The 27,841-nt window shown below is 44.9% G+C and overlaps 2 protein-coding genes across 2 annotated transcripts in view; one reads left to right on the forward strand and one right to left on the reverse strand.

Annotated features, from left to right (window-relative positions):
* The window catches only part of LOC120836359 (trifunctional enzyme subunit beta, mitochondrial), a 60,693-nt gene extending 59,465 nt beyond the window's left edge, over window positions 1-1,228 (reverse strand). Inside the window, exon 1 of the mRNA XM_040205186.3 lies at window positions 1,156-1,228. Within this exon, the coding sequence (XP_040061120.1) occupies window positions 1,156-1,213 (58 nt within the window). The 5' untranslated portion in view covers window positions 1,214-1,228. The remainder of the gene's footprint in view (window positions 1-1,155) is intronic.
* Window positions 1,229-1,490: 262 nt separating this feature from the next.
* LOC8052272 (trifunctional enzyme subunit alpha, mitochondrial) lies at window positions 1,491-26,902 on the forward strand. Its single transcript, XM_002436044.5, has 17 exons — window positions 1,491-1,578; window positions 2,737-2,778; window positions 2,877-2,947; window positions 4,812-4,945; window positions 6,199-6,337; window positions 8,266-8,385; window positions 9,647-9,749; window positions 10,397-10,519; window positions 10,611-10,729; window positions 13,125-13,291; window positions 17,547-17,717; window positions 18,171-18,393; window positions 19,542-19,751; window positions 21,653-21,848; window positions 22,378-22,489; window positions 25,519-25,609; window positions 26,444-26,902. The coding sequence occupies exons 1-17, from the start codon at window positions 1,521-1,523 to the stop codon at window positions 26,651-26,653; spliced, it is 2,289 nt and encodes a 762-aa protein (XP_002436089.3). The 5' UTR covers window positions 1,491-1,520; the 3' UTR covers window positions 26,654-26,902.
* Window positions 26,903-27,841: the final 939 nt, after the last annotated feature.

The raw sequence follows: 27,841 nt of genomic DNA on the forward strand, positions 1-27,841 counted from the left end.
GGCTTTACGTCCAGTAATCTTCAGCGCCATCTCTGGATAAGGCAAAGAAACATGGCCGTTGTTCAGTGTCTCCCCGACAGAATAATGGACAATGGGGCGAGTTGGTAAGAGTTCCATCATAACTTACAGCGCGACTGGGAGAAGGGCAGACAGAGGTGAAAACACAGGACAAGCGCTGAACTAGCAAGTGTTTCTATTGAAAAGAAAAAAATACACATGCTGCTGATGCTCGTGCAGGCATGCCCCTTTGTGGCCCTGGCACTTCTTCTTTCACTCAACACGAAACTGGACCACTTACCCAAGATCCAAAAAACTGATCTCAGTGCTTGTCAAAGTCACTGTGGGCTGACTCGCACACAAGGATCCGTTTTGTGTTATGTAGTATGTCTCCATTATTTCTCAGGGTAGTATGTGCTTGTGTTAATGAAAAGGGGTTGGCATCCGCAATCTATCTTTTCAATAATGTCAGTTGCTAGTTCAGCGCTTGTCCTGTGTTTTCTCTTGTCTGTCTGTCGTCCCAGTCGCGCTGTAAGTTATGATCTCCCCGACAACTGCCGCTTCGCCGTTAAAAAAAATCACTTTATTTTCTTACTACTCGGAGTTCCGACTTGAAATTTTAGCGCAACAATGTGACTAGTTAAAGACATTTCTGAGAAAAGTTGCTACAAGATCGGTCTAGTCTTTTTATCTTTGCAAGCCATTTTAACGCGTATGTATGCATGTATGTATGTATATATATATATATATATATATATATATATATATATATTTTTTTTTTTTTTTTTTTTGTGACATTTTGTACATCGTCTTGTTAAACCACTGAATTTCGAACTACGCAGGTATACCTCTACAGACACTTGTAAACATCTAAGGTATGTAAACAAGTTAGATTACCGTGACAAGTAAGCACGTGACAACATATATACACATAAAAAAAAAGAGAAGACTGCATTTATGCGTTATGAACGAAATCCGGAAATTAATACGCATCAGGAAATCGCTGGTCGCAACCCTTTCGTGCAAGGGCACAGAACGGTCTGAACTGAAGACATCACAAAATCAACTAGATCGACAAAACTCAATAGGGACATTTCGAAATGACATACATAAACTTTCGTTTGCCCCCCAGCTCGAAGTTTGACAAATCATACTTACATAATTTCGCCTGATTTAACGCGGAAGCGATGCCGACTCTACCAACGACGTACGCCATCTTTAATCGACTGTGCCGACCAAAGTAATTGAAAGGAGGATGCGATAGGTGACCCAAAAACGGAAGGCCGATCCCAACCCAAACCTTACCAGACGTAACGACAATGCTCAAACTGTTTCAACAATAACTAAATTTTAAAATAATTCACCTGTGTACTTTTAATTACAAACTATTCAGGCCCGTTGCCTTCAAATCAGGAAAAGTGTAACGGCGTAAACATGCATTGCATCGGGTTTTAGCACACGTTTGCCGGCCTTTGCTCCGTTTGATCCGCGATTGCCTGAGAAACGTCGGCGAGGAAGTGATCATGGCTTGTCGGGTGCTGGGAGTTTTCCGTAATTTTCCTCATCGGTTATCGGCCTTGGGTGAGTTTGAGCGCTTCCTCATATCATACTTAACGCTTCTACTGATATTATGAGAATCCCGATGTGCCCCCGAAACTTTGAAAAGCGTTAAATGTCGAGGTCATGTAGGGAGTCTCCTAGCTGTAGGCCGCTGTAGTGGGGAACTCATGGAAGATGTAACCATATCTCGATAACCTTGAACCTTATGTTTCGTTAATTGCAGTGTAAAAATTTTGTAGAACGAGCGTTCTCGCATGTTATGAACGCGAACGGTTGTCATGTTTATTTCTGCAGTCGGTGAACCATTCCTGGTGCAGGGGCTATCTCGCCGTGACCCAAGTTTTACCTGAAGATCTATTCCCTTTAGTATCTCTAGCTCCTATTTTTATAATAGATACTAAAATATTTCTGTATTTATCGCGTTTGTTGGTGAATACTTTCCCATCTGCTAAGTGTGGCGCAGCGAAAACGGCGAAAATTGAGGCTCTATGTAGTGTGTTCGTGCTCAGTGTCCAACATGCTTTCTGTAGGGCAGTTTTTGTTAGGCTATTTTGTTCTCTCCTCCCCTGGCTGGTTGGCTAACAGGCGCAGGAGCGTACGGGCTTTCTCCTTTCTGTTCTAGCCTTGCTAGCCACCCGGTTTAACATTACTTTGCAAGCAGACTATTATTATTATTACTAAATGAAGTAATTACTAAAGGAAACGGGAGCCACCTATTTGATGTCTTGTCCCCCCCCCCCCCTCCCTCCCCAAAAAAAAAGAGAGAGAGAAAAAAAAAAACGTTTTGCATATGCCTGCCAAAACCCGGAAGCCTTTTTGCAATGGTGCCAAAAAACACGATGCTATGCGGAAAGCAAGTTCATCTGCTTAGTTTTCAGGGGCTGTCGTGACGTCAGAACGCCGAGCTGTGATTGGCTCTGATTGAAAGATAGAGGGTAAACCTCAAGCAAGCTTGCTTTGAGGTCTACCCACTATCCTTCAATCAGAGCCAATAAGAGCTTGACGTTCTGACATCACCACAACCCCCGTGCAAGAAGCAGACGAACTTGCGCTCCACATAGCTTTACTTACTTTTCTGAAGCTAGTAAGCTTTGGCACAAGCAAAAATTAGTTGCCAGTTCATTCCTGGTATACCCAAGAGCGATTTGCCCCACTGACATTTTTCTATACGCATTCTAGGGACGACACCGGTTAGGGATTTTTCACTGACCACCATGAACAGTAAGTGAAATTCTCGAATATGGTGTTGCTGTGATACTTTCTTGACGCATTGAAGCTGGTTTGTTAGGATGACTCGCTTTTTCGCTTCTCTCTCGAAGGTTTAAAGCATATAACATACACTGTCAAGGATGGTGTGGCGGTGGTTCGCATCAACTCGCCGGACTCGAGGGTAAGGTCTTGAATGTCATCTGTTAAAGGGGTTGGAACAATATTCGGTTGCACTGTGTCTCACTTTCTTTAAATTCACTGGCACTAGTGCGACCCAAGTATACTCGCATGCAGCACCACATACCAGAGAGGTTTGTTGCGGTGTAATTTTTTTTTTTTATATAAAAGCAGACTTTTTCATTAAAGGGGCACTGACACATCAAAATCATATTTTTTTTTATTATCCGAAACGATTGAAAACGATGCCGGGACATTACCCTCAAAATTTGAGATTTGGGAATTCAGTATTCGTGAAGTAAAAAAACAATTTCCAAATGCCGAATTCGAAGTTCCCGCGCGATCGGCGCCGGTGCCTTGACGTCAAAAATTGAGGAGACCTGAGAGTCCACTTTCCTGTCACCACTCCCTGCTGTTGCCATGGCGACCCAAAGCGAGGAGGATAGGAGCGAGCGCCGGCTAGCGCCGGCGTTGCGGCGGACCGGTTTTGAGCGGTGTCGCCTGTTTTCCGTTGGAGGATACAAATCCAGGAGACGGCACCACAACGAACTCCCGATTTTTGGTATTTCAAAAAGAAGGGCCGTAGTGCGTTCGCAATTACGTTAAAAAACATGTTTTAAGATTGCCGTAATTAAATGTTATAGAGATGTCGCCTACAAAGCTTCTAAATTTCCTGATTTTTGACGTCACCGATCAAAAGAAGCGAGGAGGCGAGAGGCGGGAAAATCAAACGCCAAAAATAAAAAGGCGCGCGCGCGCGCGGGAAATTTTTTTTTCGCGATGCGGTTTTTTTTGCGTGTCTCTGACTACAACTTGCATCGTTTTAGACAATAAAAATAAATACGACCTTTGGGGTGTCGGTGCCCCTTTAAGTCTCTCTTTCACAAAACTTGATGACATATTAATGGGGATCGCAGTGTTGACACAGACACAGGGACATGGTGGCAAGAGTCTGGCTCATGGATCAGACGTGAGCACTGTTTGAGCACTCGATACAATCAATGCCTCGACGAGCATTCGAATAGTAACTAGCGTTCACTGGCTGCAGTGATGGTAATCGTAGACCCCTAACAATGTCTGGAACTCGGCACATGTCCTGTGCTCTGCCAACCCCAGTGCATGGCTACAATGAACATTGGCAGCTTACTTTCAGCACCGGATCACGTGACTGCTTGTTCTGGTTGCGAGTTCGTAAACTCTGCTCGTTTCTCTCTAATTTCATCTGCAATTACCATTGCTTGGAGAAAAAAAAAATCTATTGCATGTTTAGTAGATCATGAATGTCAACCACTAATTCTAAGCGGTATTTTCTGAAAGGACAAAAATCGTTGCTCTGCTCCTTTAAGAGATGCATAAGTAGGCTTTTTCTAAATTTCAGTTTTGTAGTTGATTTATGTTGTACAGGTGTTTCTGGCAGCAGCAATAAAGTTCTAGTCAAAACATACGATTCTGTGTCTCACAAATCTATTAAAGAGTTCATCATCCAATCTTGCTGCACATGACATTGGGAGGGAAGAGAGAGACATGTAGGGTGGATGGATAGATGAATAAGGTATATCCTTCGTATCTTGTGGTAGCTTTTGCCACCCAGCGTAGTCTCATTTGTATCCCTCCTCTATAAATTTTGTTCCAAATTCTGTCTCTTGTGGGAGATGATTGTCTCACATGGCTGCTTTTGCCGAAGGTGGAGGTCACTTTTGGTGGTTTTTGCTGGTTTTCTTCCATCGGTAAAAAGTGTATGTCGGAATATTTGGGGACACTTAGGCTGCATGTAAAGCTTCTAAAAACAAGATGTCTTTCTAGAAAATTTTTGGATATGTCTTCAGTGTCTCTTTCAGAAATCTAAATTACAGCATGCGTCTTTACAGGTGAATTCACTGAATGCTGAAGTGATGGAGGACATGGATGCTGTCCTGAAGGACTTTGAAAACAACCATAGCGTCACAAGTGCAGTGCTCATTTCTTCAAAGCCTGGTTGCTTCATCGCCGGAGCGGACATTACGTGAGTTGGTAGTGGGGGTTGCTGCATGTTGAAATACTGACCTAATGGATTAATTGCTGTCTCAATTGCTGCCATGACAACTGTACCCTCCGAGCAGTGGCAGTGACTACTAGAAATATTGAGGATTGCATGATTCCTCCAAAAAGTTTATTAGAGGGACTACGGAACATATTTTCGTGGGCTTTGACTCAATAAGGCTCAGAACAAAACTTTAAGGTGTGATGTATAGAGAGTGTGAGTTTGCCTTGTCTTTCTCTTATTAGTTGTTCTTTTTGAGGGGGGGGGGGGGGGGGGGGAGGAGAGGAGAAATTGAGGGCTGAGTGAAGAATGCAGGAAAGGATGTAACATTCATTTCTGTACTTTTTAACTCTTTTCATGCCATGGGAAAAAGGGGGTGATTTTCGGGAGATGAAGAAAACCTTTTTTTTATTTTAATATCTAATCATGATACAACATTAGAATACATCAAAATGTAGCCAATAAGCTGCTCTTTAGAAGAAAGAACAAACAATTGCAATGATGTCTGAAAGAGATTTTTTTTATATTGATTTGTCAAAATTGGAATTTATGCAAAAATGAAAATTTGGAACGTTTGTGGCTGTATGAGATTATAATATGAATTTTAAAAATCTGAAATACACCAAACGTGCCTTCATACGCATCACTATCTCTTCTACAAGTTAGACCACTCTATCTAATATTGTATTTTTTTGGGGAGGGGAGGGGAGGGGAGGGGAGGGAACGTTGGCAAGCTATAGCTTCTGTGACAGTAGTGCCATTCAGAGAAGCTGTATTATGCGGTGGTGCACATTCGGGGCCTTGGACATAAAACCTTGGTGCTGGAGTTCAAATCAAATGATCCAACATCATCCACAGTCCTCACTGCTGCTGTCATCCAAAAAAACAAGTAGCAGAGGAGAACAAAAAAACAAGCAGCAGAGTGAAGCCGTCCCTGTGGTAGTCCCCAACGCCAGTGAAACGCCGCGTTTGACAAGTGACGCTATCACGAAAAAAATTTATTTCCGATAGATCTTCAGCTTGTAAGAAAGTGCAAAATTTAAATCGAAACCGAACCTATGGCTCTTCAGCTATTCACAAGGTAGCTGAAGAGCTTTAGAAACTTCAGCGTTCCCAAGCGGCAAATTCGAATTTTGGCGGCACGAGGAAACCGTTGATCACGGGTGATTGAGAAAAAAAAAAAATTGGTTGCTTGGCCCTAACTTGCGGCATCTCTACCGCGCGTCGTCCACCAGAATGCTGGACAAGGTGACGTCCGTTTCCCACGCATCCGAACTCTCGCACGAGGGACAGAAGATGGTGCAGAAGCTGGCGGATAGCCCCAAGCCCATCGTGGCGGCCATTATGGGGTCCTGCCTAGGTGGAGGTCTTGAGGTACGTCTACCGGTCTCTCTTTCAGTTTGGACGTCTAGGGGTCTCTCTGTGTGGGAAGTTGGTCACACAAACAAGTTGTTTCTATGTATGTGGCTCTTTTACGGGCTCAACAAGAGTTGTTGTTGGCCTTGTTGGCGCACAATGTCAGGAAACACGTAAGTGCAAACGGAGATGGACACGAAGAAAAGCTCTTTTCTTGAAGCTTAACAAGACTTGTTGTTGGGCTAGTTGGTGCATGACGTGCGGAAACAAGCGCAAACAAAGATGGACACGAAAAAAGGGGACGCGGACATGCACTCGCTCGTGTCTATTTTCTGTTTCCATGGTTTCCTGAGCTTTCTTACGTAACTTAGCTTTAGGTGCTGCTTTGTGTGGACCAAAACAAAGTCCTGTCTGATGCTCTTTGTTTTTGTTTGTGGAGTTGTTTATGTCGTGACATAGAAGTTCGCTGTGCACAGAGCTTCCGACTAGAAGCGAACTACTAGGTAGCGGTGGCTAGAACTGTGCATGCTTTTGTGCCTGAATGTCGTAAAGCACACGGGTCTTTTCTCTTCTGAGAAAGGACCAAGCGGCCCATTTCGGGAGCGTTGCCCAAGTTTCACGGCGGCCCAATCCCAGCCGCGGTGTGCGACAGCAAAGACGCAACGTTTTGCGGAAGGGAGTCATCCAGGGCTGCGGAACCGGAGGTTAAGGTTCTCGCAGCAGTATGATGCTCCTACATTTGTCCAAGGCATTACGGTTTACGCAACCGAAACAAACGTTTGTCAGCACTGTCGCTTGTCTTTAGATCAGAGCCTCTGAAACTTCTTGATATCGAGAAACCTTTATCTGCCATGAATGGCAGCGGAGGAACTCCTCTTGGTTTCGGCATTGGTGCAATAAAGCAGTACAGGACACCACTGCCCTTGTAAATAATAATATGCATGCTAGGGGGTGTTTGGCTTATAGTTCCGCACCAACAAATGGCTCAAATCTGCTGAAATGGCGCTTAAGCCGGAAAAACACTTCTTTTCGATGGACAGAGATGGTCGAGGAAATACAAGATCTCGCGGATCCCATGAGGGTGTTCTGGGGTACCTCGGGGCTTCTATTAACCCAGTCTGGGGAGACCATGCTTTAGGTCTTTGCACTGTTGCGCATTAAGGGGGACACTACCCAGAAAAAAAGAATGTGTGTAAAAAATGTTGACTTTTAAAAATGTTGTATTTGCATCCACCAACATCTAGAGTGTTCCCAGAAAGTTTCATTTGTTTATAGCGAATAGTCATTTTTTTATAAATTATTTTCAGTCCACCGATGCTAAAGGAAATGTAGAGGTCAGAGCACTTTGAATGTGTTTTTCTCCGTTCCACTTATTGCATAAATTTCACTTTAGGAAAACTTGTTTGGTAACAGAACAAAAGAAAGGGTCACTGGTTTTTTCTAACTCTGATTTAAAGGCCAATTAACTGTTGAATTGTTTTTTTACATTATGAATGTCTTTTACAAAAAAATTGTTAAGAATTTGACATAAAAAGCAAAAAATTTATTTGATTTTTCAGTGCAATGTTATCATAAACTGAATTACTTTTTGGAAATGTTGTTTTTATAGTTGCACTCTCCAGGCATTCTGCTGCGCATCTAGTGAAGAAAAACGTTGGGTATTACAGTTTCCTAACGATAGTTTTCCCTAACAATGTCTGTGTTCCTGATAAAAATACAACTATAATTTCACAATTCATGTATGCAGATGAACCTTCACACTGCATTTTGGCTCGCAACTGCCAGAATATACTGTAAGTTTAATTCGTATTAAGCCAAATGTTCAAACGATTTCTCTTTTGGGTGGTGTCCTTCCTTAAACGACAAAAAGGTATCGCAAACTGCCACGGTAGGACCGCGACGACGGTGACGCGACAAACACCTGACAGCGTGCGACTGCCTTTCAGGTGGCCATGGCCTGTCACTACAGGATAGCCGTCAAGGAGCGCAAGACCGTCCTCGGTCTCCCGGAGGTCATGCTCGGCATACTCCCCGGTGCCGGCGGAACCCAGCGCCTTCCCAAGCTCGTGAGTTCCGCCATTTGTTCACCGTCAAAAGTGTGGGGCACGAAACACGTCTCTGGCCGTCGTACGCCCGGCGACGCCGGGATTGTGCGTCGTGTCGATTGTCAGTGCTCCTTTGGACGTGGTTCTCAGGACGGCTTCTGTGACACAACTCGTTGCTACTTCAGGGACTACAGTAGACTCGTTAATTCAGACTCCAGGAAGCCACAAATCTCGTTTCAACTTTCGGAAGTTAAGCTAAATGTGATGCGAGATAAAATTTTGATTTGCTGTATGGATAGCTACACATACTAAGCAGATATTTAATGATTTTCTTTTCACAGGCCTCCTAACCATAAGAAGGTGTATGCCACACATGAAACATTGGTGAAATGTTCTGAGATAAGCTTATTCATCCCCCCAAAATGTTGTCTATTGTGGACTGCTTAAACAGCATCTAACACCCCCAAAAAAAAAATTAGGTTGGTTTGTTTTTGAAAAAGAAAAGGTTGTCTATTGTGAACTTGCCGAGCACTGCTGCACTACGGGGAAGCAACACCTGCAGAACCGAGCTCCGCGGGTGTTGTATATCTGCTGTGCAACTGTGCTTGGTAGGAAGCTCATTCAATGGGGCTGTGAGGAGCAGCTTATAAATACAGTACGTTGAAACCATGGCAGGGCAGTTAACATTTTGAAACTTGTCTGAATTAACCATACGTATGAAATACTGTAAATCGATTTAATTTTTGCGCGGACCTAATTTTTGTGTCTTGTTTTAATACTGCAAAAAATAAATCCTGCGATTATGTGTCCTTATGGTAATAGATACATTCCATACCACCCTGATTCGTGGAATGTTGCGTCCCTGAAATGTTCTCGAAAACCACACTTCTCCAAAATCGCAAAATATTGGCCCGGAGAAAAAAGATTGTTCGCAGTTTCCGAATTTGGATTTCTGCGAGCCCACCGGCACTTTTGTTACATGGGCGGGATAGGGCCCTATACACGCCTCTCGAATTCTCGTTGCGGGCAGCATAGTATCATGCTTGCACATGTCAGTTTGTTGTACTGTAGCTTTGAATACCCGCTGTATCGGGGTCACAATGATCTGAGCTGTTTTTTCTTGAAGATCGTCAGTTATCCCATTTGACGTCTCTTCGGGGAATCTTTGGTCAGTGGGTGGCATAGGACGCTAAGCACAGCAGGATACAGGATGTAGGCATATCACAGCGGGCATTCCACTTTGCGTCGGTACCAAGTGTTGAGTTCGCTTATTGTTGCACAGATCCAACTTCCGACTGCGCTCGACATGATGCTGACTGGACGGAATATTCGCGCCGATCAAGCCAAGAAGATGGGTCTTGTGGATCAGACCGTGGAACTGCTTGGTGAGTCTGTGGACTTGCCTTGGTCTTGGTTGGTTGGTTGGTCAAATTTATGTAGATTGTGGAGGGGGGGGGGGGGGGGGGGGTCATAGCCTGTTTTTTTAATGTTAGTTGTCACAAGGAACCGAAAGTATAGCATTAAATTTTAAAAAAGCACAAGAGCAGATTTGTTGAAAGATTTTTGTAGGTCGCAAACTCTACCACATGCTCTAAACATTCTAGAAGACGCCCAATTGCAATCGTGCATGGTCTATTTTTTTTAATTAAAAACATGACCAAACATTGCGACGCACCCCTTTGTCCTGAGATCTATTTCAGAAAAGTGGCATTTGGTGGTGTTTTTATTGGGTGAAAAGTGAGCACATACTTGTAATTTTGGGTTTTCTGGGATGTTTAAGGAGCACAGATTGAGATTGTGCCATGCAAAGACGATCTCAAAATTCGTGTTAGCATCCCCTTAACTAGATTTTACTCTATTTTCTACATCTGACTTTCGTTGGTTCTCGATTGGACACCCGGTAGGGGACTTATATATTACGGTGAATTATGGCATTGTTATGCACCCAGACTCGTACACCATATGAAGTAAAAATGAAAGGCTGGCTGAAAACTGTACATAATGCACCTTGAAATAAAACTTGGCTATGCAGGCCCAGGACTGAAACCAATGGAAGACCGGATGATCGAATACCTCGAAGAAGTTGCAGTCGAAGCTGCTAAGGGGCTTGCGTCGAACACCCTCACACCAAATCGAACAAGGCCACTGATGGAGCGTGAGTGGCCTCAAGTACTTACTTTCTTGCTTTTAATTTCACCCTTACTGCTCGATTGTCAAATTGTGACGGATTGTGGCTATTTTCGCAGGACTGATGAACAAGGCACTCTCGTATGAATATGCCAGGAACTATGTGTTCGAGAAGGCAAAAGGACAGGTCATGAAAATGACCCAGGGACTATACCCAGCACCCCTCAAGATCCTCGAGGTAAACTTTGGGAATTTTGGGTTGAAAGGTACATAGCACGACTCTTTCAGTGCAAACAAGCAATCGCCAATTTTCTTTGTTTTTCTCTTGGAATCCTAAGACTTTTGTCGACACTATGTGTGCTGGAATGCATTAATTGGGGCACTAATCTAATCTGTAATCTTTGGTGCCCTTTCGGAGAAAAATGTGCAAAAGTGCCCATGTCGCGGTTGCACTCACAGTGTTGCACAGTGTACATGCCTCTTCTACGTTGCGTGAGGCCTGTTTGCATATTATTTTGAAAAAAAAATGTTTTGGAAGGTAAAAGAATAGCTGCTGGGTGTTTTCCGATAAGTTTGGACGACCATGTCCTACAACCATTTTTTAAAACGAGCTTTTGTTTTTGCGAAGAAGAAAAATATTGTCGGAAAGAAATTAAGATGCGCTCTCTCAGTCTGAAGTGCTTTCTGCAGATTGTACAAAGTTGGCATTTCAGGCACCTCCCCCAAAACAGCTAACATGTTTACGGGTCTAGAAATATTTATTGGTAAGTTGGGCTTGGGGATGATGAACCCAAAGTATTTGCCATGGAGTATCATCGTCGTTAGTTTGCAAAGAAAAATCTCAAACGTGGCAAGTTGTGCAAAAACTTAAATTTTTTTTATTACATCTATGAATGCTAGGCTTTTCAAACTTTGTCAGCCTGTTACCCTATATTTGTTTTAATCTTTTAGCTACAATTTCTTGTCCTGGTTAGAGGAACAAATTTACGAAAAACACTCAAATGGGGCTGTTTTACTCAATACAAACCATTTTGAAAATCAGTTAAATAAAATTTGTAGCGTGAGCTTACACGCACAAAATGAGAGGCGCTATCAAGCGGCTCCGGTGCAGCGTCAGACTTGGCTACTGCGCAACGGAGGCGCACAGCTGGGCATGCGGTGGCGCGAGTGCGTTCTGCCGCGGCTACGTCAGTCCTCTGGAATGCGCAGACCGGCAAGGCGGGCGCGGCGGCGGAGCGTGGCTCTCATAATGAGCCGTGCTCATTATGCGGAGCGCGCGTCGTCATGCTCATTATGCAGAGCTCCACCGCCGCACGCTCCGCATAATGAGCACGGCTAATTATGAGGGCTACGCGAAACTGCTCAACCTTGGACAGTGTAGCTAACGCTACAAAATAAGACCGTCTTAAATTTCTTTTTAAAGTCCTCCAATTTAAGCTTAATAATATGTACTAACAAAATCTGTACTAACACCCTGCCTTATTTTCATGTCTTTGAAGTTATAAAGCAAGAAATATGGCCAAATTGAGGCTACTGCAGTGCCATGAATGGGGCATGTACATACCCATGGTTGACAAGTTTGTTATTTTACAGAGTGCGAAAATGCACGGGGTGGTCGATAAGGAACAAGTTGACGGCACAGGGGTGGACTGCGTTTTAAAGCGAGAAATCTAGGCGCGTTTTTGTACCAGCCGAAAAAAATGCGCACGGGTTGGAGGAAACGGGAGGCACTATTGTGTCACCTCTTCTCAGGGCCTGTTGAACCGGGAACACCATCGCCCCAATAGGCCTCGAGAACAGCCCAGAGATATTACATACATTTAACCTCGCAAATACTGCAAAAGCTTCGGCTAAGGAACCGGATTTGGTATCTGTTGCAGTTTAAGGTCCGGATAATAAATATTTCAATAAAAAGTTGGATTACAGAACAAATAAACCTAAGTATGAATATTTACATGTAAAAATTTAAAGTACGTAACAATAATTCGAGTTGGTAAAGTGGATAAATACATGTACTTTATTTTTAAATTCAATGTGTCGCTAATTGAGACATTAAAAAATAATTGTGAGCTCCAAAACTCGCCAAGTCTTAAATCAATTTGCATAGAAATTTCGGCATATTCACTGAGGGCATAAAGCTATTAGGAATGGTAGTTTTGATTATGACAATATGCAATAGTTGTGGCACGGGAGTCTAAGCACGATATACGTCAGAAAGCAAAGGAATTATAACATAGTTACACGGACATGAAACAACGGACTACAAATACCAATGTGCAATATATAGAAGAACATATTTTTTTATGTAGTTTTTTTTAAAAATATTTTATAATATTTTTGTTTGCGTTTTTAATGCTCATCGCTGCGCCCTTCTTTTTTTTTTTTTTCTCTCGTTTATTTTTGTTATTTTAGCAGCGCGTTGTGGGTCGGGCATCACCCTGGAAAGACCGCGGCCATCCGCGGGCCGGTGTTTGGTCACCCTTGCTCTAGTGAAATGCGTTTCCAGGGTCACTTCATAGATGGTGCCAGATTGCCAGTGCGCCATCCCGTCGCGAGAGATCACAAGAAATCGGTCGTAAGCAGGCGGAAGTGTGTGAGTCTGCCTTTACAGTAGTACTCGACCGTCTGCCCAGGTTGTGAGGACCGGCATCGAGAAGGGCCCCCAGGCCGGCTATAAGGCCGAGCACGAAGGTTTCGGAGAGCTTGTGATGACTCCTCAGAGCAAGGCCCTCATCGGGCTGTACTTTGGACAAGTCACCTGCAAGAAGAATCGGTTTGGAGAGCCCAAGAACAAAGTCAAGTGAGGAACCCGTTCCTGCCATTGTGCCTAGGACGTTTTTCCAACCGGTACATTCGCTGTTTTATCCCGCCCGCGCATCAAAAGCGGTCCCAAAGCGTCGACAGACGACGTCGTGTCGTTGGATGTCGCGTCCCCGGCTGTTGGTTCAGCAAAAAAAGAAAAGCGAACACAAGCGTCGCCGTTATTGTGGCATCCTGATGCCCCAATGCCGAAGCTTCAGCGTATCTGACGGTCGAGCGAACTTAAGCTGCCGGCGCGGGTAGGTACGGCGGACGGTCGTCTGCGGCATCCACCTGCGCTGCTGCGCCGCCACCAGGATCGCGGCAGACGGGTGCGCTAGGGACACTGGTGTGACGTCGTCGGGCGGAAATCGGGGGACCACGAATGGGGACGCAGTAGACTTGCCTAGTCGGAGACGTGTTCCGAGCAGCACGCTTCTGCTGGGCGCGAACGGAGCCACCTTGAGAATCGGTGCAGCCTAACGGTGCACGTGGAAAACTGTTGCCACACCTACAATAGTACGGAGCGTCTTCGTATAAATTCAATCAGATTTGTCAGGTTTTTTTTATTCTTATGAAAAATGAGTGTGATAACTCAATTTCTGCCATGTCTAAAATTTCCCTTTAAATGAAGATACAAAACTGTCTGCTGTATTAAAAAAAAAAAAATATTTGAGCTGCCACGCAGTGAGATGCACAAACACTCGCTTCGAATTTTTTCTCAACTATGGCCGTCGTCTGTGTCAGGAGCCGCTATCGGGTAGCAACGAGAAGTAAACAAAAATGAAGTAAACGGTGATCAAATATCCATGCAGCGGGTTAGCATGCGTGTTGTTGTCGTGCGGCATTTGTGCTCATCAGATTGAGCTTTCAGTACGAGCTTGCATGAGCAAGCCGTGTATACAGGGTTTTTTTTGCCGCAAAAATAACTAGTATGCATCAGCAAACGCTCTTTCTCTGTCCAAATGTAGTATATTAGCAGCCCAAAACCAGATGCGAAGTTTCAGATTGAACCGTTACTTCGTTTAAAAGTGATAAGTAATTTTCTGAAAATTTCAATGGGAAAATTGACTCATTCTTAGTAACTGGCACCATTCAGCTCTGTGTATTCAAGGACTCCGTCGGCCACCAATTTCCCATTTAAATCTCCAGAAAATCGTAAAACTTTCGAACAAGGTAACGGTTCATTCTGGAACTTTGCATCTGGTTTGGTCCGCTAACACCACATTTGGGCGGACAATGGGCGCTCAGCCATGCTTAGCTTATTTTTGCTGTGAAAAAGCAACCCTGTAACCCTAAAAAAAAAAAAAAAAAAAAAAAAAAAAAAAAAACTTCTTTTTTTATTTTATTTGATAAGTTGGTGTATAGAAAAAAATAACATTCACATTAGTTGCCTAAGTTGAATTTGCTTTAATCCAAGAACATTATGTTGCTTAAATTTAGATTTCAAGAAAAAATTACTTTCCCACCTGCAAGGACCTATACCGTGAAACACATATTGGTGCTTAGCTACATAGGTGAGAGCTACCTTGTGATAATTTAATAATGTCGGTAAGCAAGCTTCTAAAAATGGTTAAGTATAAAAGATTTCTGAAGCAGGTTTTTGAAAAAGTAATTTTTTATTATTTTTCAACTTCTATCGCAGTGGGCCCACGTAGTTGCTAATGATGGACTATAAGTTTTGTTTCACCTTCTTATAATTTCGGTAACAGACAGCTAAGTAGGGCACTTTTACTACCCTATTTGTAAACCTGGTGCTTTGGCATAATTGCTTCACTGTAGCTTTTGCAAATAATCCGGCAAAGAGAAAGAAAAAAAAAAAAATCTTCAGTATGATTAATATGTTCAGTTTAAAATAACTCTGCATTGTCCTGAATATTTTCATTTGAATTATTGAACTATACTAGCGGTATTTGCGCAGCGTATGACACTCTTCAAAGCAAATGCCGGGTTTTACAGTTCAAGCCAGGTTTTACAGTAGAAAACATTTTCGTGTCTTTGCCTTTTGCAGACGGAGTAAAGGCTGTCATCTTGAACACCCAAAAGCATGCACAAAATGCCCGTCCACGCATCTAGCAAACAAATAATTGAAAACATGTCACATTTTTTTACGGCACCTGTTGGAGGGACAAAAAACTAAGTACGCATAGTTCACATACTCGATAAGAGATGGCGCAAGTTGAAATTGTCGGGAGGCGCCCGACCACAAAGGATAAATGGGCCCGTTGGGGGAGCTTCAACACTTGTCCAGAACGGGAATATTTATTGGAAGATACCCGACAGAGAGCCCCAAAGGGTTAAGGGGGGACACTGGCTAGAGGTTGAACTTCTGAACTACTCAAGTGATCGGAATGAAATTTGCACGGGAGATTTAACTTCAGATGAAGGGGTACTATACAAACTTTCAGCTCTCTAGGACAACTTTACATACCTGCATAAGAAAGTGTGTCACTCTTCGTTACGAAATCTGTGATATGTAAATGAAGCTATTAGGCATAAGTTTAACTGCTTGAATATAAAATGGGGGATGTGGGACTTTGGGCTATCTAGTTTTTATAACTCAAATGTAAATATTTCAGGGAGAGTAATTACCTCGAAATATGAGATGCATAACTGTCCTATGTCAATTTTTGAAAACATGGCTTTTTCTCAATGAGGACTTCAACTTAAAACAAAATAAAGTAGATAGCCCGATTCCCCAGTAAATTTCAGTTCAGAAATATCTTGATTGTGGTATCAGAATAATTTTATCCTCAAACAAAAGGTTCCTTCGTATGAAATTTGCAGCAAAAAGTGGAACTGAGAAAAATGCATTCAAACATTGAACTCCTTTACTTTGTTGGTGCCTCACAATGTGTTGAAAATATTTTATGTCAACGTAACTATTTGCTGCATGGGTATGAAATTTAGTGTAAGGGTGTATAATTAGTTTCTAAAACTGAAAACCTCAAAATTGAAAAATTAATTTTTTCGAAAAATTTTAAAACTTAGGCTCATGTCCCTTCTTAAACTGGAAAAAGAAACAGCCAGATTGCATATCTAGGTCAATGTGCCTCCAAGTTTCTCAGCTCCATTCCATAAAACACGGGGGCTTAGCTGAGCAAAATTTGTTAACCATTCAATGATGGGGGTACGTGTGTGGGAGGAGGATCAGTAAAGAGGAAAATCATTCTCATTGCAGGGTCTATTAGGTTCTGCGTAAACGGCGCAGAGGGCACATGTTTGCGGCACTCCTTTGAAGCGTTTCAAACAATACTAATTTAAATGACATTATGCACTATTTGCAGCTTTCTATATTGCCTCTACCCTTTTTTTGCCAAGATTGTTTGCAAATGCCCCAACTGTGAATGATTACTCCAGCACGAGGTCCACAAATGGGGCTGTAAGAGCTCAATTTAGCTGCCAGGTACAAAGGATATAACCAAAAGGGTAAAAGAATAATCATAGCTCCGAGCTGTTAGTTTGCTGTTAGTTTTCTGCAGCAATCCTAATGGAAGGCAACATTCCTCTGGATAACAAGTCTGAAATTTTGGAGAAAAAAAAAATAACCATAAGGGTGAAACATGAGCTCTTTCCTTTTAAAAATAGGTTGCAAAAGTTTCTGCTACATGAAAAAATGTGAACTGTTTGAGTGAAGTCGTCAGCTTGTAAAGAACGGCCAAAGTTGCGAAAAATTCAAATTGAGTTTTTGACGTATTACGCCAATTGGCACATCAGGTATTTTTTCCCTAAAACTCAGATTTTAATTTTTAAAAGGAAAGTTTCAATTATTGCAAAAATTAAATGACCATATGCATTTTTTTTTTTTTTCGAAAAACTTGTGAAGAAAAGTTTGATTGAATGCACAAGCTTGGTCAAACACAAATGAAGCCACGCAGTGATGCAAATAGTGTTCAACCCGTCTATAAATATTTTTCGTGCCAGTTAGTAAACATCCTGGCCCACAGTCTCTCTTGCTTCACATTACTTTTTATTTATTTATATATTTATTTCAGTAGCCTCGTTGTCCAGAAGCATTACTAAGGGAAGGGGGAAAAAAAGATATAAAATCTATGCAACATTATTACAAAAAAAAAAAAATTCACTGGAAGCTTGAAACATTCAAGGTTTGAATTTACAAATATGATTGGTTATGGCAGTTCTAAATGAACTAATCAATGGTATTGACACTAAAGAGGCGGGAAGGCAGTTCCGTTCAGTTGACATCTTGGTTTAGAAGAGTTCGGCTCACAAGTTTTCTTTTCTCTGGCCCACAGGACAGTGGGAGTCCTTGGGGCCGGCCTGATGGGTGCTGGCATTGCCCACGTCTCAGTGGACAAGGGCTACAATGTCCTTCTCAAGGACACGAACCAGAAAGGTCTTGGTCGCGGGGAGCAGCAAATCCAGAAGGGGCTGAGCGACGCAGTCAAGAAGAAGCGCTTGTCAGCGTGAGTCCGGACCTCCATGATTGCAAGAATTGGTCAGCGTTCGCTATTGTCACTGACAGGATGAGATTGTAATAGCGGCAACAACAGCACAAAAAAGAGAAGGACAAACAAGGACGCTGGGCTGAAACTGCGCAGGGCAAACTGAAGTGGCGATAAGAGTGACAAGGAAGCACAGATTCACCACCACAGTTTGCCAGATTGGGTGTGCCAGATGTCCTTCACTGGTCTGGTTTACATAAAACCCCTGCATTTAATCTTTCAAATCTTGCATCATCACCTTGCACTGCATCATGAACTCTCCTACATAAGCTTGCACCATAAATTTGTGTCGCGAATTGAGATCTTTTGAAACCGTTTGAAACAGTTTCAGCACCGAGATACGTGACTCGGGCACGGCAGAGCCTTTTAGCGGGAGCTGTGTCGGGTCGTCAAGTCAGACTCTGCATCATGCAGGATCGAGAAAGACCGCTTCATGTCTGCCTTGGAGCCGACGCTGAAGTATGACCGCTTCAGCCAGGCGGACATCGTCATTGAGGCTGTCTTCGAAGACATCGGCATCAAGCACGCCGTGCTCAAGGAGGTGGAGCAGCACATTCCACCGCACTGCGTCTTTGCGTCCAACACGTCTGCCCTCCCCATCGCCAAGATCGCCGAGGCGAGCAAAAGGCCCGAGAAGGTCAGTGGCCCCCTCCTCAAAGTGGGATAGGGCAGAATTACAATACTGTACTTCATTTCATTTTAAAAGCAGGACCGAAAGCTAGTGGCAACATAAACACGAATGCACATACTAGAAATGCCATGTCGCAACGCATCCTTCGCACTTGCTTGGATCAGATGGTGTCAGACACACACATAGAAACACGACAAGTGCCATGATCTAGCGCTTTCCGAGAAGCTCGATTGGCCCCATTGGCTTGTAGCATTGGTAGTGGAGTATAGTTGAACATTTCAAGGCCTGAATCATTGACAGAAAGGAGGGACAGGTGATAGAAACGCAAACAGCAATGACGTAGTCTCCTTGTGATCCTGTAGCCTGTCCTTACAAAGACTTAACTTTTGACTTTATTACTGCTATCTTGCCCACCTTCATGCTCTTACAAGTGGACTCTGGGAGCCATGTCTGCAACGCGTGAACGTACACAGCAGTTGAGGCGTTGAGCGGCGTCTTCTGTTCAAGGAACTCGTGTAGGACCACAGCCAAATCCACATGTAGCAAACTCATCTGTTAGGTTGAGCATGTTTGTTCTATTCTAGCTGAACCGACGTTTATTCATTGAGGTCCTTACACAAGATTTTATAGAGTTCTTGCGTGCATGTGTTGTAAAGGTAGCTTGACAGAACTGCAGCTGTTCGAAGAGGATCACGCTTCATCCCACGTCACGGTACGTGGAACGCACCCTTGCCCGGTACGTCCAGCGTCCTATTCCGCCCACACATCCAAAGTGGTCCAAAAGTGGCAACAAAGTACGCCACACGAACCGGCGCGCCAGGCTGTCGGACGTATGTCGACATCCTAATTTGTGTGTCATAGAAGTTCCGTCGAAAAGTAGTAAGCGAACCTCTACTGCCGCCGTCGTCAGTGTTCTAACTCATAGCTGCCGAAGTTTCCGTAAACTTTGTGTGAAGCTGAAGAGTGACTCTGAGCAGGACAGCCGTATGCTGTGTCCCCTTCTGCTGCAGTGCCACCGCCAAGATTGCTGCAGGCAACAAGATGACGCAAGTGCGACATGGTAGGCAGGAACCGAGGGATGCGGATGCGGAAAATGTGGCAGTCGGAGATGTGTTCCAGGCACCGCAGTAGACATGTGCCTCCTCTCGTACCAGGTGGTGGGCATGCACTACTTCTCGCCGGTGGACAAGATGCAGCTGCTGGAGGTGATCACGACGGACAAGACGTCCCAGGACACGGCGGCCACGGCCGTGGACGTGGGCCTGAAGCAGGGCAAGGTGGTGATCACCGTCAAGGATGCACCGGGCTTCTACACCACCCGCATCCTGTCGGCCATGATGGCCGAGGCCCTCAGGGTACTACAGGTCGGTCCCCTTGTGTTTTGGGGCGCACTTTTTGCTGGGAGAAAAAAAAATTGTGTGTTTTATTTTGAGCTAATGTGAGGCGTTTGTTTGACGCCGTTACAAGCGGGTAAGAATGAAGTTTTGGACAACCTTCCTGTCATTGTATGGATTGGTTTTCCTAATTTTGCAAGGAATAGGGAGCTCTTCCCATCACAATGGATCAGTCTCCCCATTTTGTGAGGAATAAGAAGCTGTCCCTCTTACTATGGATCAGTCTTTCCCTATTGCAAGGAATAGGGAGCTCTTCATGCCAGTGTATGGGTCAGTCTTTCCCCGTTTTGCAAGGAATGGGAGCTCTTCATGCCAGCGTATGAATCGGTCTCCCCATTCTGCAAGGAATAAGGAGCGCTGCCCGTTATTACGGATCAGTTGTGGTTCTCCTTGGGGCCACTGCCTTTGGGAGTACCACGTTCGCGGCGAGACGCTCTAACGCGAAGCGGGTTCGTACTCGCGTGGCATGCTGCTCGTTGAGCGCAAACAGACACCAGTCACGTTGGTAACGGTGATAAACTGTTTATTTACAATGAAACAAAATAACAACAACACAGCGGCTATAAGCTGGTGAACGCCGTCGGTGTGGAGATTGCCCACGGCCGAACGGTCGTTCACAAATGTACAAAGGACGGGGTAAACGCTCACCGGTGCGCCGGAAGGTTCCCCGTTGTCGCCGCCGCCGAATCCCAGGAAGAAGCGAGAAGCGAGACTGCTGTCCGCTGGTTTTAAGATAACGGCGGGGGCAAAGTGGCCAATCAAGGAGCGACACGTCGATCTCCTTTGTGCGGGGGTCCGTTACGGAAATCGCCCCAAGGGGGAGAGGAGGAAGCCACTCACAGTGGTAAGCAGCGCCACCTCTCGCTACGTCGGCGCGGCCGCCACGGCGCTCCAAAACGCTGACGCGACAGAATGTTGAGGGATCACAATCCCCGCACAGTCTTTCCCTATTTTGCGAAGAATAGGGACAATACTTCACTATTGCCTAACGATTGGGCGGGCACTTAACTGGTCTGCGAGAATTGAGGAACTGGGGGAGGCAGGGATTTCGGGAACACGTCGGAAGCAAGGTACAGAAGTTATTGAATCCCGGAGAAAAGCTCACCGCAAAACCAGCGGATGCAGAGAAATGTTTACCGGCCATTGAGTGTATGCGGAGAAAAGCTCGCCGATATTTTTTTTTTCTCTTTATATAAAGGTTCTTGGATCACGCGTAACATATGTCAATGTATCATTAAAAATCGCCGGCTTTGTAAAAATGAAAATGTCCTTTTTTGTAATATTTGTTAAGCTTATTGGGTATATTGCTCCCAAATCAATAATTGCGGGCGAGTGTTTCCTGTGGCTTGCTCTCTAAGCAACGAAAGCCTAACTGGAAACTTAACGAACTTAAAGAACAGGAAAGAGTTCGAAAACTTAATAGTGTCTTCCTAAAACCTAAAAATCCAAACTGTAAATGCCGAAAATCCGAAAGTGCATGCGCAACAGCGCGGTGCCTGAAGTTCTCCTTGAAGCTTTTGTTAACCTTTGAAAACATGATAAAACAGTCAGTAGGATATCGAGGCTTCTTTTTTCCACGGACATGCACATTTTCTGGTACACTGTCTTTGTTGCCTGAACGCGGTTGATTTTTGTATTTATGCTTTGAATTGTATTAATATGCGAGCCCATTGTTGTTCATTTTAAGGCACCGTTGGCTGTCGGACAGTTTTTGTATATTTGAAGTGTGTTTCACTTCTACCATGTCCAAGTTAGAATATGTAGTATCTATAAATAAATTTTAAAAAATCATAAAAGTCGCGTGATGGGAACACGGTCGTTGTTTCCGAAAGAGTATGAGAATTAATCGAGGTCGCCGTTTCCGTCGCCAGGAAGGCACCACCGTCAAGGAACTAGACTCCCTGACCAAGAAGTTTGGCTTCCCTGTGGGTGCCGCGACGCTCATGGACGAAGTCGGCATCGACGTGGCGTCGCACATCGCCGCGTTCCTCAACAAAGAATTCGGCGCCAGATTCCAGGGCGGCAATCCCGCCATTCTGCACGACCTGGTGGCTGCTGGATTCCACGGTCAGTTCCAGGGTCGATCGAGAGCTATGCCGGCACCTTGCGTCCTCCGTTGTCTTGCGACGACCACTTGCGTCGCTCGACTTCTAACGCGGTGGCGGCGAGAAACTGAGGGAGAGGAGGAGACGAGAGTGTGCGGGGACGTTGGGGCGCTGAGTGTCTCAAGCGCAAGCAGTGTTTCAAGCAATGTCTTGCCCTGCCTTTTCTTTTTTTCTTTTTTTATCAAAACTTTTAAAGCATAAATGCTTTTGAACAGAACCCCAATCACAAAGTTTTGTCCGTGCATTTCCCAATGAATTTGCGGGGAAACCTGTTTGGTTTCCCCGCTAAATTCTCCAGGGAGATTGACGTCACGTGACCTCTACACCCTCAGTTTCCCCGCTAAATGGATAAAGGTTCAATCCTCGACACCACCATTTAATGTCTTCTACTCGGGCTAAAACGATCGGTCATTAAATACTGCATTTCGTGCATTATAGAACTTTGAAGATAAAGGTAGCTGCTAATTTCTTTTTCTACGACTTCGTTGCAGGCCGCAAGTCCGGCAAGGGCTGCTATTTGTACACCCCTGGGGTAAAAGACCGTCCGACCAACACTGAGGCCGAGAACCTGCTCAAGAAGTACAGGACGCCAAAGAAGTTGGAGTGAGTGGAGTTTTACGTCTGGCATCTCTGGGATGGGCGCTCTCAGACTATCCGATATCAAAGAACCCCTTTCCCTGCCCTTTGATGGTTTTGCACTTATAAACAAAACCCAGTTTGACAACGCTCCGGCGCGTGGATTTCCTATTGGGTTCCTCAGAGTACTTACTACCTTCAAGTGGTTCCCCAAACTCACAAATTTCCTCGACCATCTCCACCCCTATATGAACTGTGTTTTTTTTCTCAGTTTAAGCACCAACATTTGAGTCATCCATTGGTGCACAACTATCATATTTACTCACATAGTGATAGCACTCCCTGCAACGGGTGTCAATATTTTTACTTTTTTTTTTTCGCACGCAGTGGACACACTTCTAACTTCGGCATGAAACATTTTTTGGCTAGGTGCTCTGCATTTCATGAAGCCCAGAAAAAAAAAAGTGTGTCCGCGAGGCTTGACACCGATTGGTTGACGGGTGGGATAGGAGTGAGGGGCGTAGGAACCAGAGTTACGTCAAAGTTCGCTGCTCTTTCGATCGACAGCTGCACGGGAACTAGCAGGACTACCATATTTATTAAAATATAGACCCTTGTTTTCTTTTCTCTCTTTCTCCGTTTTTTTTTTTCTTCTAAATTTGAGATTAACTCACAATTAGGACAAACAAGTTTGACCCGTAATAATCCTGAGCACAATTTGCGAGCGTATTGTGCTAAGCCACGCGTTCCCCCGTGTCAGTCGCTGCTCCAAGCACTCCGGTGCAAAGCGTTGAAGCTCGACTCGTGCATGCTGGTGAGAGGCGGTGAAGGCCAATGCGAGCGGAATACAGCCACGGAACGAAGACACGTGGCAGACACGATAATCGAACGATCTTATCAGGAATACAAGACCCTGGTTCTGTTTTATGACCGTAGCCACAATCGGCAATCCTACTATTTTGCAAGGTTTTCTCGGGACAATTAGTTTCCGACATCGACAACAGTCTGGAAATTTAGATGATGTCGACAGTCAGCCAGCCAGCACATCAACCGGCCAGAGTGGTTGATGCCTAACGTCAGCGGCTCTGGCCGGTAATGGACAGTATCAAAGCGCAACAACATGGCATTCGTCATCTTGTATGTTTTATTCATTGGTTAAACCAATACTAAAGTGCAGGGAATGTCCCGTCACTTGCACTTTTAGTACGTGTGGTTGTGGTTGTACGTGTTCGAGCCTTCAACCGTGCTCTGACCTAAGACGAAACAAACTATACGGTGAGTAGAGGCACTGTGGAATTCATATTTGTACAATTTTCTTTTTCCTTCTACTTTTCCGAATATTAGAGTCAAACAATAATAAAACATTAATTTTTCCGCTTTAAGCCATCTCGGCGCAGGTGTGGCAGAACCCTTAGCATTTTGGCACAAGAAGTAGCAAACCTTTGTTTGTGGTGCAATTTGCTGCAAATGGCACAGCACTTCCATCGCTGGTCATGTGACCAGAGGAATAGGCGAGGAGGAGCTGGGCTGCCTGTGCACACCGAGGGAGACGAGCTCGAGAGTAGGGAAAGCTCTGGGAGATGGCCAGGTTTATCAGCCCGATTAGCAGTAGTTTCGTTTCGTTCATTCTAGGAACAACTATCAAGTGTATACATGGTAAGCGTTAAACTATCTGATAAAGAGCGTCGTAGGCTTGCGTTACTCTCCATGCCAAGTAAAGGCCGATTCACACGGCGGACTGATCTGCGGACGGATTGATCACGTGACGACATGTCCGCGGTTCGTCCGTCTCCCAAGCGGATCCACACGAGGGAAATATCGAGCAGACACTAGCGAGGACGGACCGAACCCTTTCGCCACCCCACGGTGCCGCGAAACTCCAACATTGCACCATTGCACATTGTCCAAAAGAGAAATAGACATTTCCTACCGCAGTAAAGAATCGTACGCCGCTGTTACGTACTACAGATCGAGACAAAACACCGCGATAGGCTTCGCACGAAGCGCCACTAGCTTTACTAACCCAAAGCATGGTCCTGCTCGAGAGGGGTTCGGCATAGAAGCAACGAAGTTCTGGGCTTGTGGAGGGGCATTTGGAGATGCCTTCACACACTCTGCGCTCGTGCACAACACTCAAGTACACCACATCCACAAGATAGGCCTTGCTCGGTGAAATCCTGATTGGACGTGCAAGAATGATAGCGGCGTGCTAGACCAGTTTTGACGGGAGCTTTTTGACGTGGACCCGGAGGAGTATCGGAACCTGCGTCGCGTCAGCTGGACAAAGTTTCTAGAGTTTCTTTCACGCGTGGGACCAAGAATCGCGCGACAAAATGAACCAGCAAATGCACAAAACACAAGGATGCACCATTTTTGTTTTAATCATCCAGAAAAAACAACAAGAAAACAATGTACCGTTGCCAGACTAAACGCTTCTCAAGTCAATCTCCCGCCAAAAATCCGCGAGTGAAAAAGGCGCTCAACTTCATCAGCCTGCGCGTTCGCGGACGAGGAGTGGATTGCACGAATCGGTGATGTGCCGGTCGCGTGCTACACGGTCCGCGGACGAAAATCGCGATTCGGTCCGTCGTGTGAATCAGCTATAAGCTTCGCAAGGCACTTTTCCCTTTTTTTGGCGGTTGAGGAGCTTGCAGATTAACAACGGAAAATGTACGAGAGAATGTTTCACCCACTGTTGCGCATCAACGCACGGCTCGGATACGTTGAAATGGAGCTCAAATTAGGCATGCGCTTTTCCGGTGAATTTGTGTAGCCGAGCGGCCTCGGTTCCGAGCGGGCGAGTTTGACGGCCTGTGCTCTAGTAGAAGCGCCACTTTAAAAGGACGCTATTATGCTCGTAATGTTACGTTACAAGCAAGTGCAACATATTACTTTATGTAAAGGCTACCTTTATTTATTTTCCAGTTTGTTGCTGGGGTGTTCTAGTGTAAGGAAGAGTTTGAGAACGCCCATTCCGCTGCCTCGCTTGCGGCGCATTTTTAAGACGCGAGATTCCTGAAGTCATGCCGAGGCTGAAGCAGCACGCTGTCTCGCAGGAACACTGTGGAGGAACTGCAGATGCGGCTAGCGGGCCGCTTTGTGAACGAGGCCATTCTCTGCCTACAGGAGGGCGTCCTGGCCAACCCCGTAAGTGCACGCCTCTACCATCGGTCCAGAAATTTAGTGTTTCTAGCGTACCCGGCCGAACTCGTGAAGGATGTTCCCAAGCCTCCACTTGTTCATTTCTAGGCTAATTTTAATATGCCTACAGTTATGGAGTGGCCTCAGAAAGTCCAATGCCAACATTGGGACAGCAAGTAAACTACGAATTTGACATATAAATTAAACATTAAGATGCCCAGCTATACCTGATCGAGGGGGTTTATAAATCTCGCTATGTGTAAATATCCTTTTTTTTAAATCAAATAAAAAAAAATAAAAAAATTCAGGAATGATGAATGCAGGTTGTCGGGACATCTCTGCCGAACATAGACCCTTGCATCATAACCACACTAATCTCAAAAATTTGGTGCAATGTTTCCGCTCCTTTTTAAAGCATCATCCCACTTTGAAAGTGTATTTCTCTCCTGAGCACACGACTGCCATATTCATACTTTTCGAATTGTTGATTGCGACAGGTTAGCCTTCGCACTTCTTACCGAGCACCGGTTTGCTATGGGGAAACAACACTCGCTGAGCTCGCTTTTGCGGATGTTGCTTCTCCGCAGTGCACCGGTGCTCGGTAGCAAGCATGCTCCACAGGGCTAATCCGCACCAATCCAACACTCCGAAAAATAGGAATAATGAGAATATTTGCAGATTAATATTAAATGCTCACGAGTATCTCGGTTTACTGCATAAGCGGGTAAATTCTTAGCGAGGTGCCAATCTCTTATATCGCGGTTCTCGAAGTGAAAATGAGAAAAGAGAACGACGACACCCGAGAGCTCCATGGACGGCCATCACTCATTTCAACTGCAGGTCGAGGGGGACATTGGCGCCGTGTTTGGTCTGGGATTCCCGCCGTTCTTGGGCGGCCCTTTCCACTACGTCGACACCTACGGTGCAGACCGGCTGGTCCAATGGCTGGACAAGTTTGCCCAAGCATATGGGCCGGAGTTCGAGCCCTGCCAGCTGCTGAGGGACCACGCAAACGACACCGCCAAGAAATTCCACGCCAGGAATAAGTAGTTTTCCCGCCTGCACTGCCTGTCCACATTGTTTTTGTTGGGGGGCTTTTGCTAGTTGTTTAGTTGGTTTTTGGATTTAACTGTAAATAGTCGCAATCGTCTCTTCTATTCGACCGATGCTGCACGCCGTCTGCCGCAGGGAACAGAGTATTTTTGACGGGGGAAGGGAAGGGAGGCGAGGGGGGGTGGGGGTGAATCGGCGTTTTTTTTTACAGTCGATAGTCAATAAAGCTGACGGCTCTCCTTTGATTTTGTGACTCTAATTTCACTTGTTTTGGTATTGTTGAAACGCTGACGCAGTTGCGCATGCGGAGGATCGGTTGCCGAGTGCGTTAACGAACCACAGCTCCGAGCATGTGGAACGGAAGCTCGCACTGCTGGACCCGAGGATTGTGGGTTCAGTTTCTACCCGAGCCCGTTTCGATCAGGATGAGCGTCCTACGGGCGCGTGGTCACGTATCGCTACAAAGTGTCTACCAAATTGTGTTTTTTTTTCAAATTCCCCGACTATTTTAAATTCCCTGATCCACAACTACTGACAACAAAACGCAATCTATTATAGATACACAATATTTGCAATGTAAAATATTTTAAGTTAGATAAAAACTACTTTCACTCTTGAAGATGTTTAGAATACAGCATTGACCAGGGCTTGCTGTTTCAGGGAGTTTAGTACCAGTACCTGATCAGTACACCCATTTGCTCTCTCTGGGTTGCATTTTTTTTGTGGTCTCGCACATGGGGAACGGAAACAGCGAGGCAGACGCTGCCGCTGAACGGAAAGATCCACGAGTCCTTATAGTGTTCAAGCACCACATGATCTCTGCCATTGTGACTTCATTCTTCAATAAAAAGCCGCCCACCGACGTCGTCACAGAGGGGCTAAGAGCTTCCGTGGCGATGGTTAGACGCATTGCCGGAGTGCTACAAGCACTGGCACTACCTCCGGACAAAACGCCCGTTGCTGTCGCGAAAGGAGAGTCCACATTTGTCGCAGTCTTGAAAAATGATACGATTGGAGTCTGGGTAACGCTTCGCAGATATTTCATAGCAGCTTGACATTTCTTACCCTCAACACCAGTAGTAATCGCCCTATTCCCAATGTTGCTCAGGGAGAACTTCTTGCAGCACATTGTGCAGTGAGCACTATTTGGATCGATTGGAACAGGTCGAATTTAACTCGCATTCG

The sequence above is a fragment of the Ixodes scapularis genome, unplaced genomic scaffold (assembly GCF_016920785.2).
Source record: "Ixodes scapularis isolate PalLabHiFi unplaced genomic scaffold, ASM1692078v2 PGA_scaffold8__174_contigs__length_109621045, whole genome shotgun sequence".
Classification (NCBI taxonomy): Eukaryota; Metazoa; Arthropoda; class Arachnida; order Ixodida; family Ixodidae; genus Ixodes; species Ixodes scapularis.

Excerpts from the sequence above, each read along its gene's own strand:
- LOC8052272 (XM_002436044.5), top strand. The coding sequence starts at position 1,521 with ATGGCTTGTCGGGTGCTGGGAGTTTTCCGTAATTTTCCTCATCGGTTA. Across the intron at positions 22,490-25,518 it reads AGGACGCCAAAGAAGTTGGA|GAACACTGTGGAGGAACTGC; the intron begins GTGAGTGGAGTT and ends GCTGTCTCGCAG. Across the intron at positions 25,610-26,443 it reads AGGGCGTCCTGGCCAACCCC|GTCGAGGGGGACATTGGCGC; the intron begins GTAAGTGCACGC and ends TTTCAACTGCAG.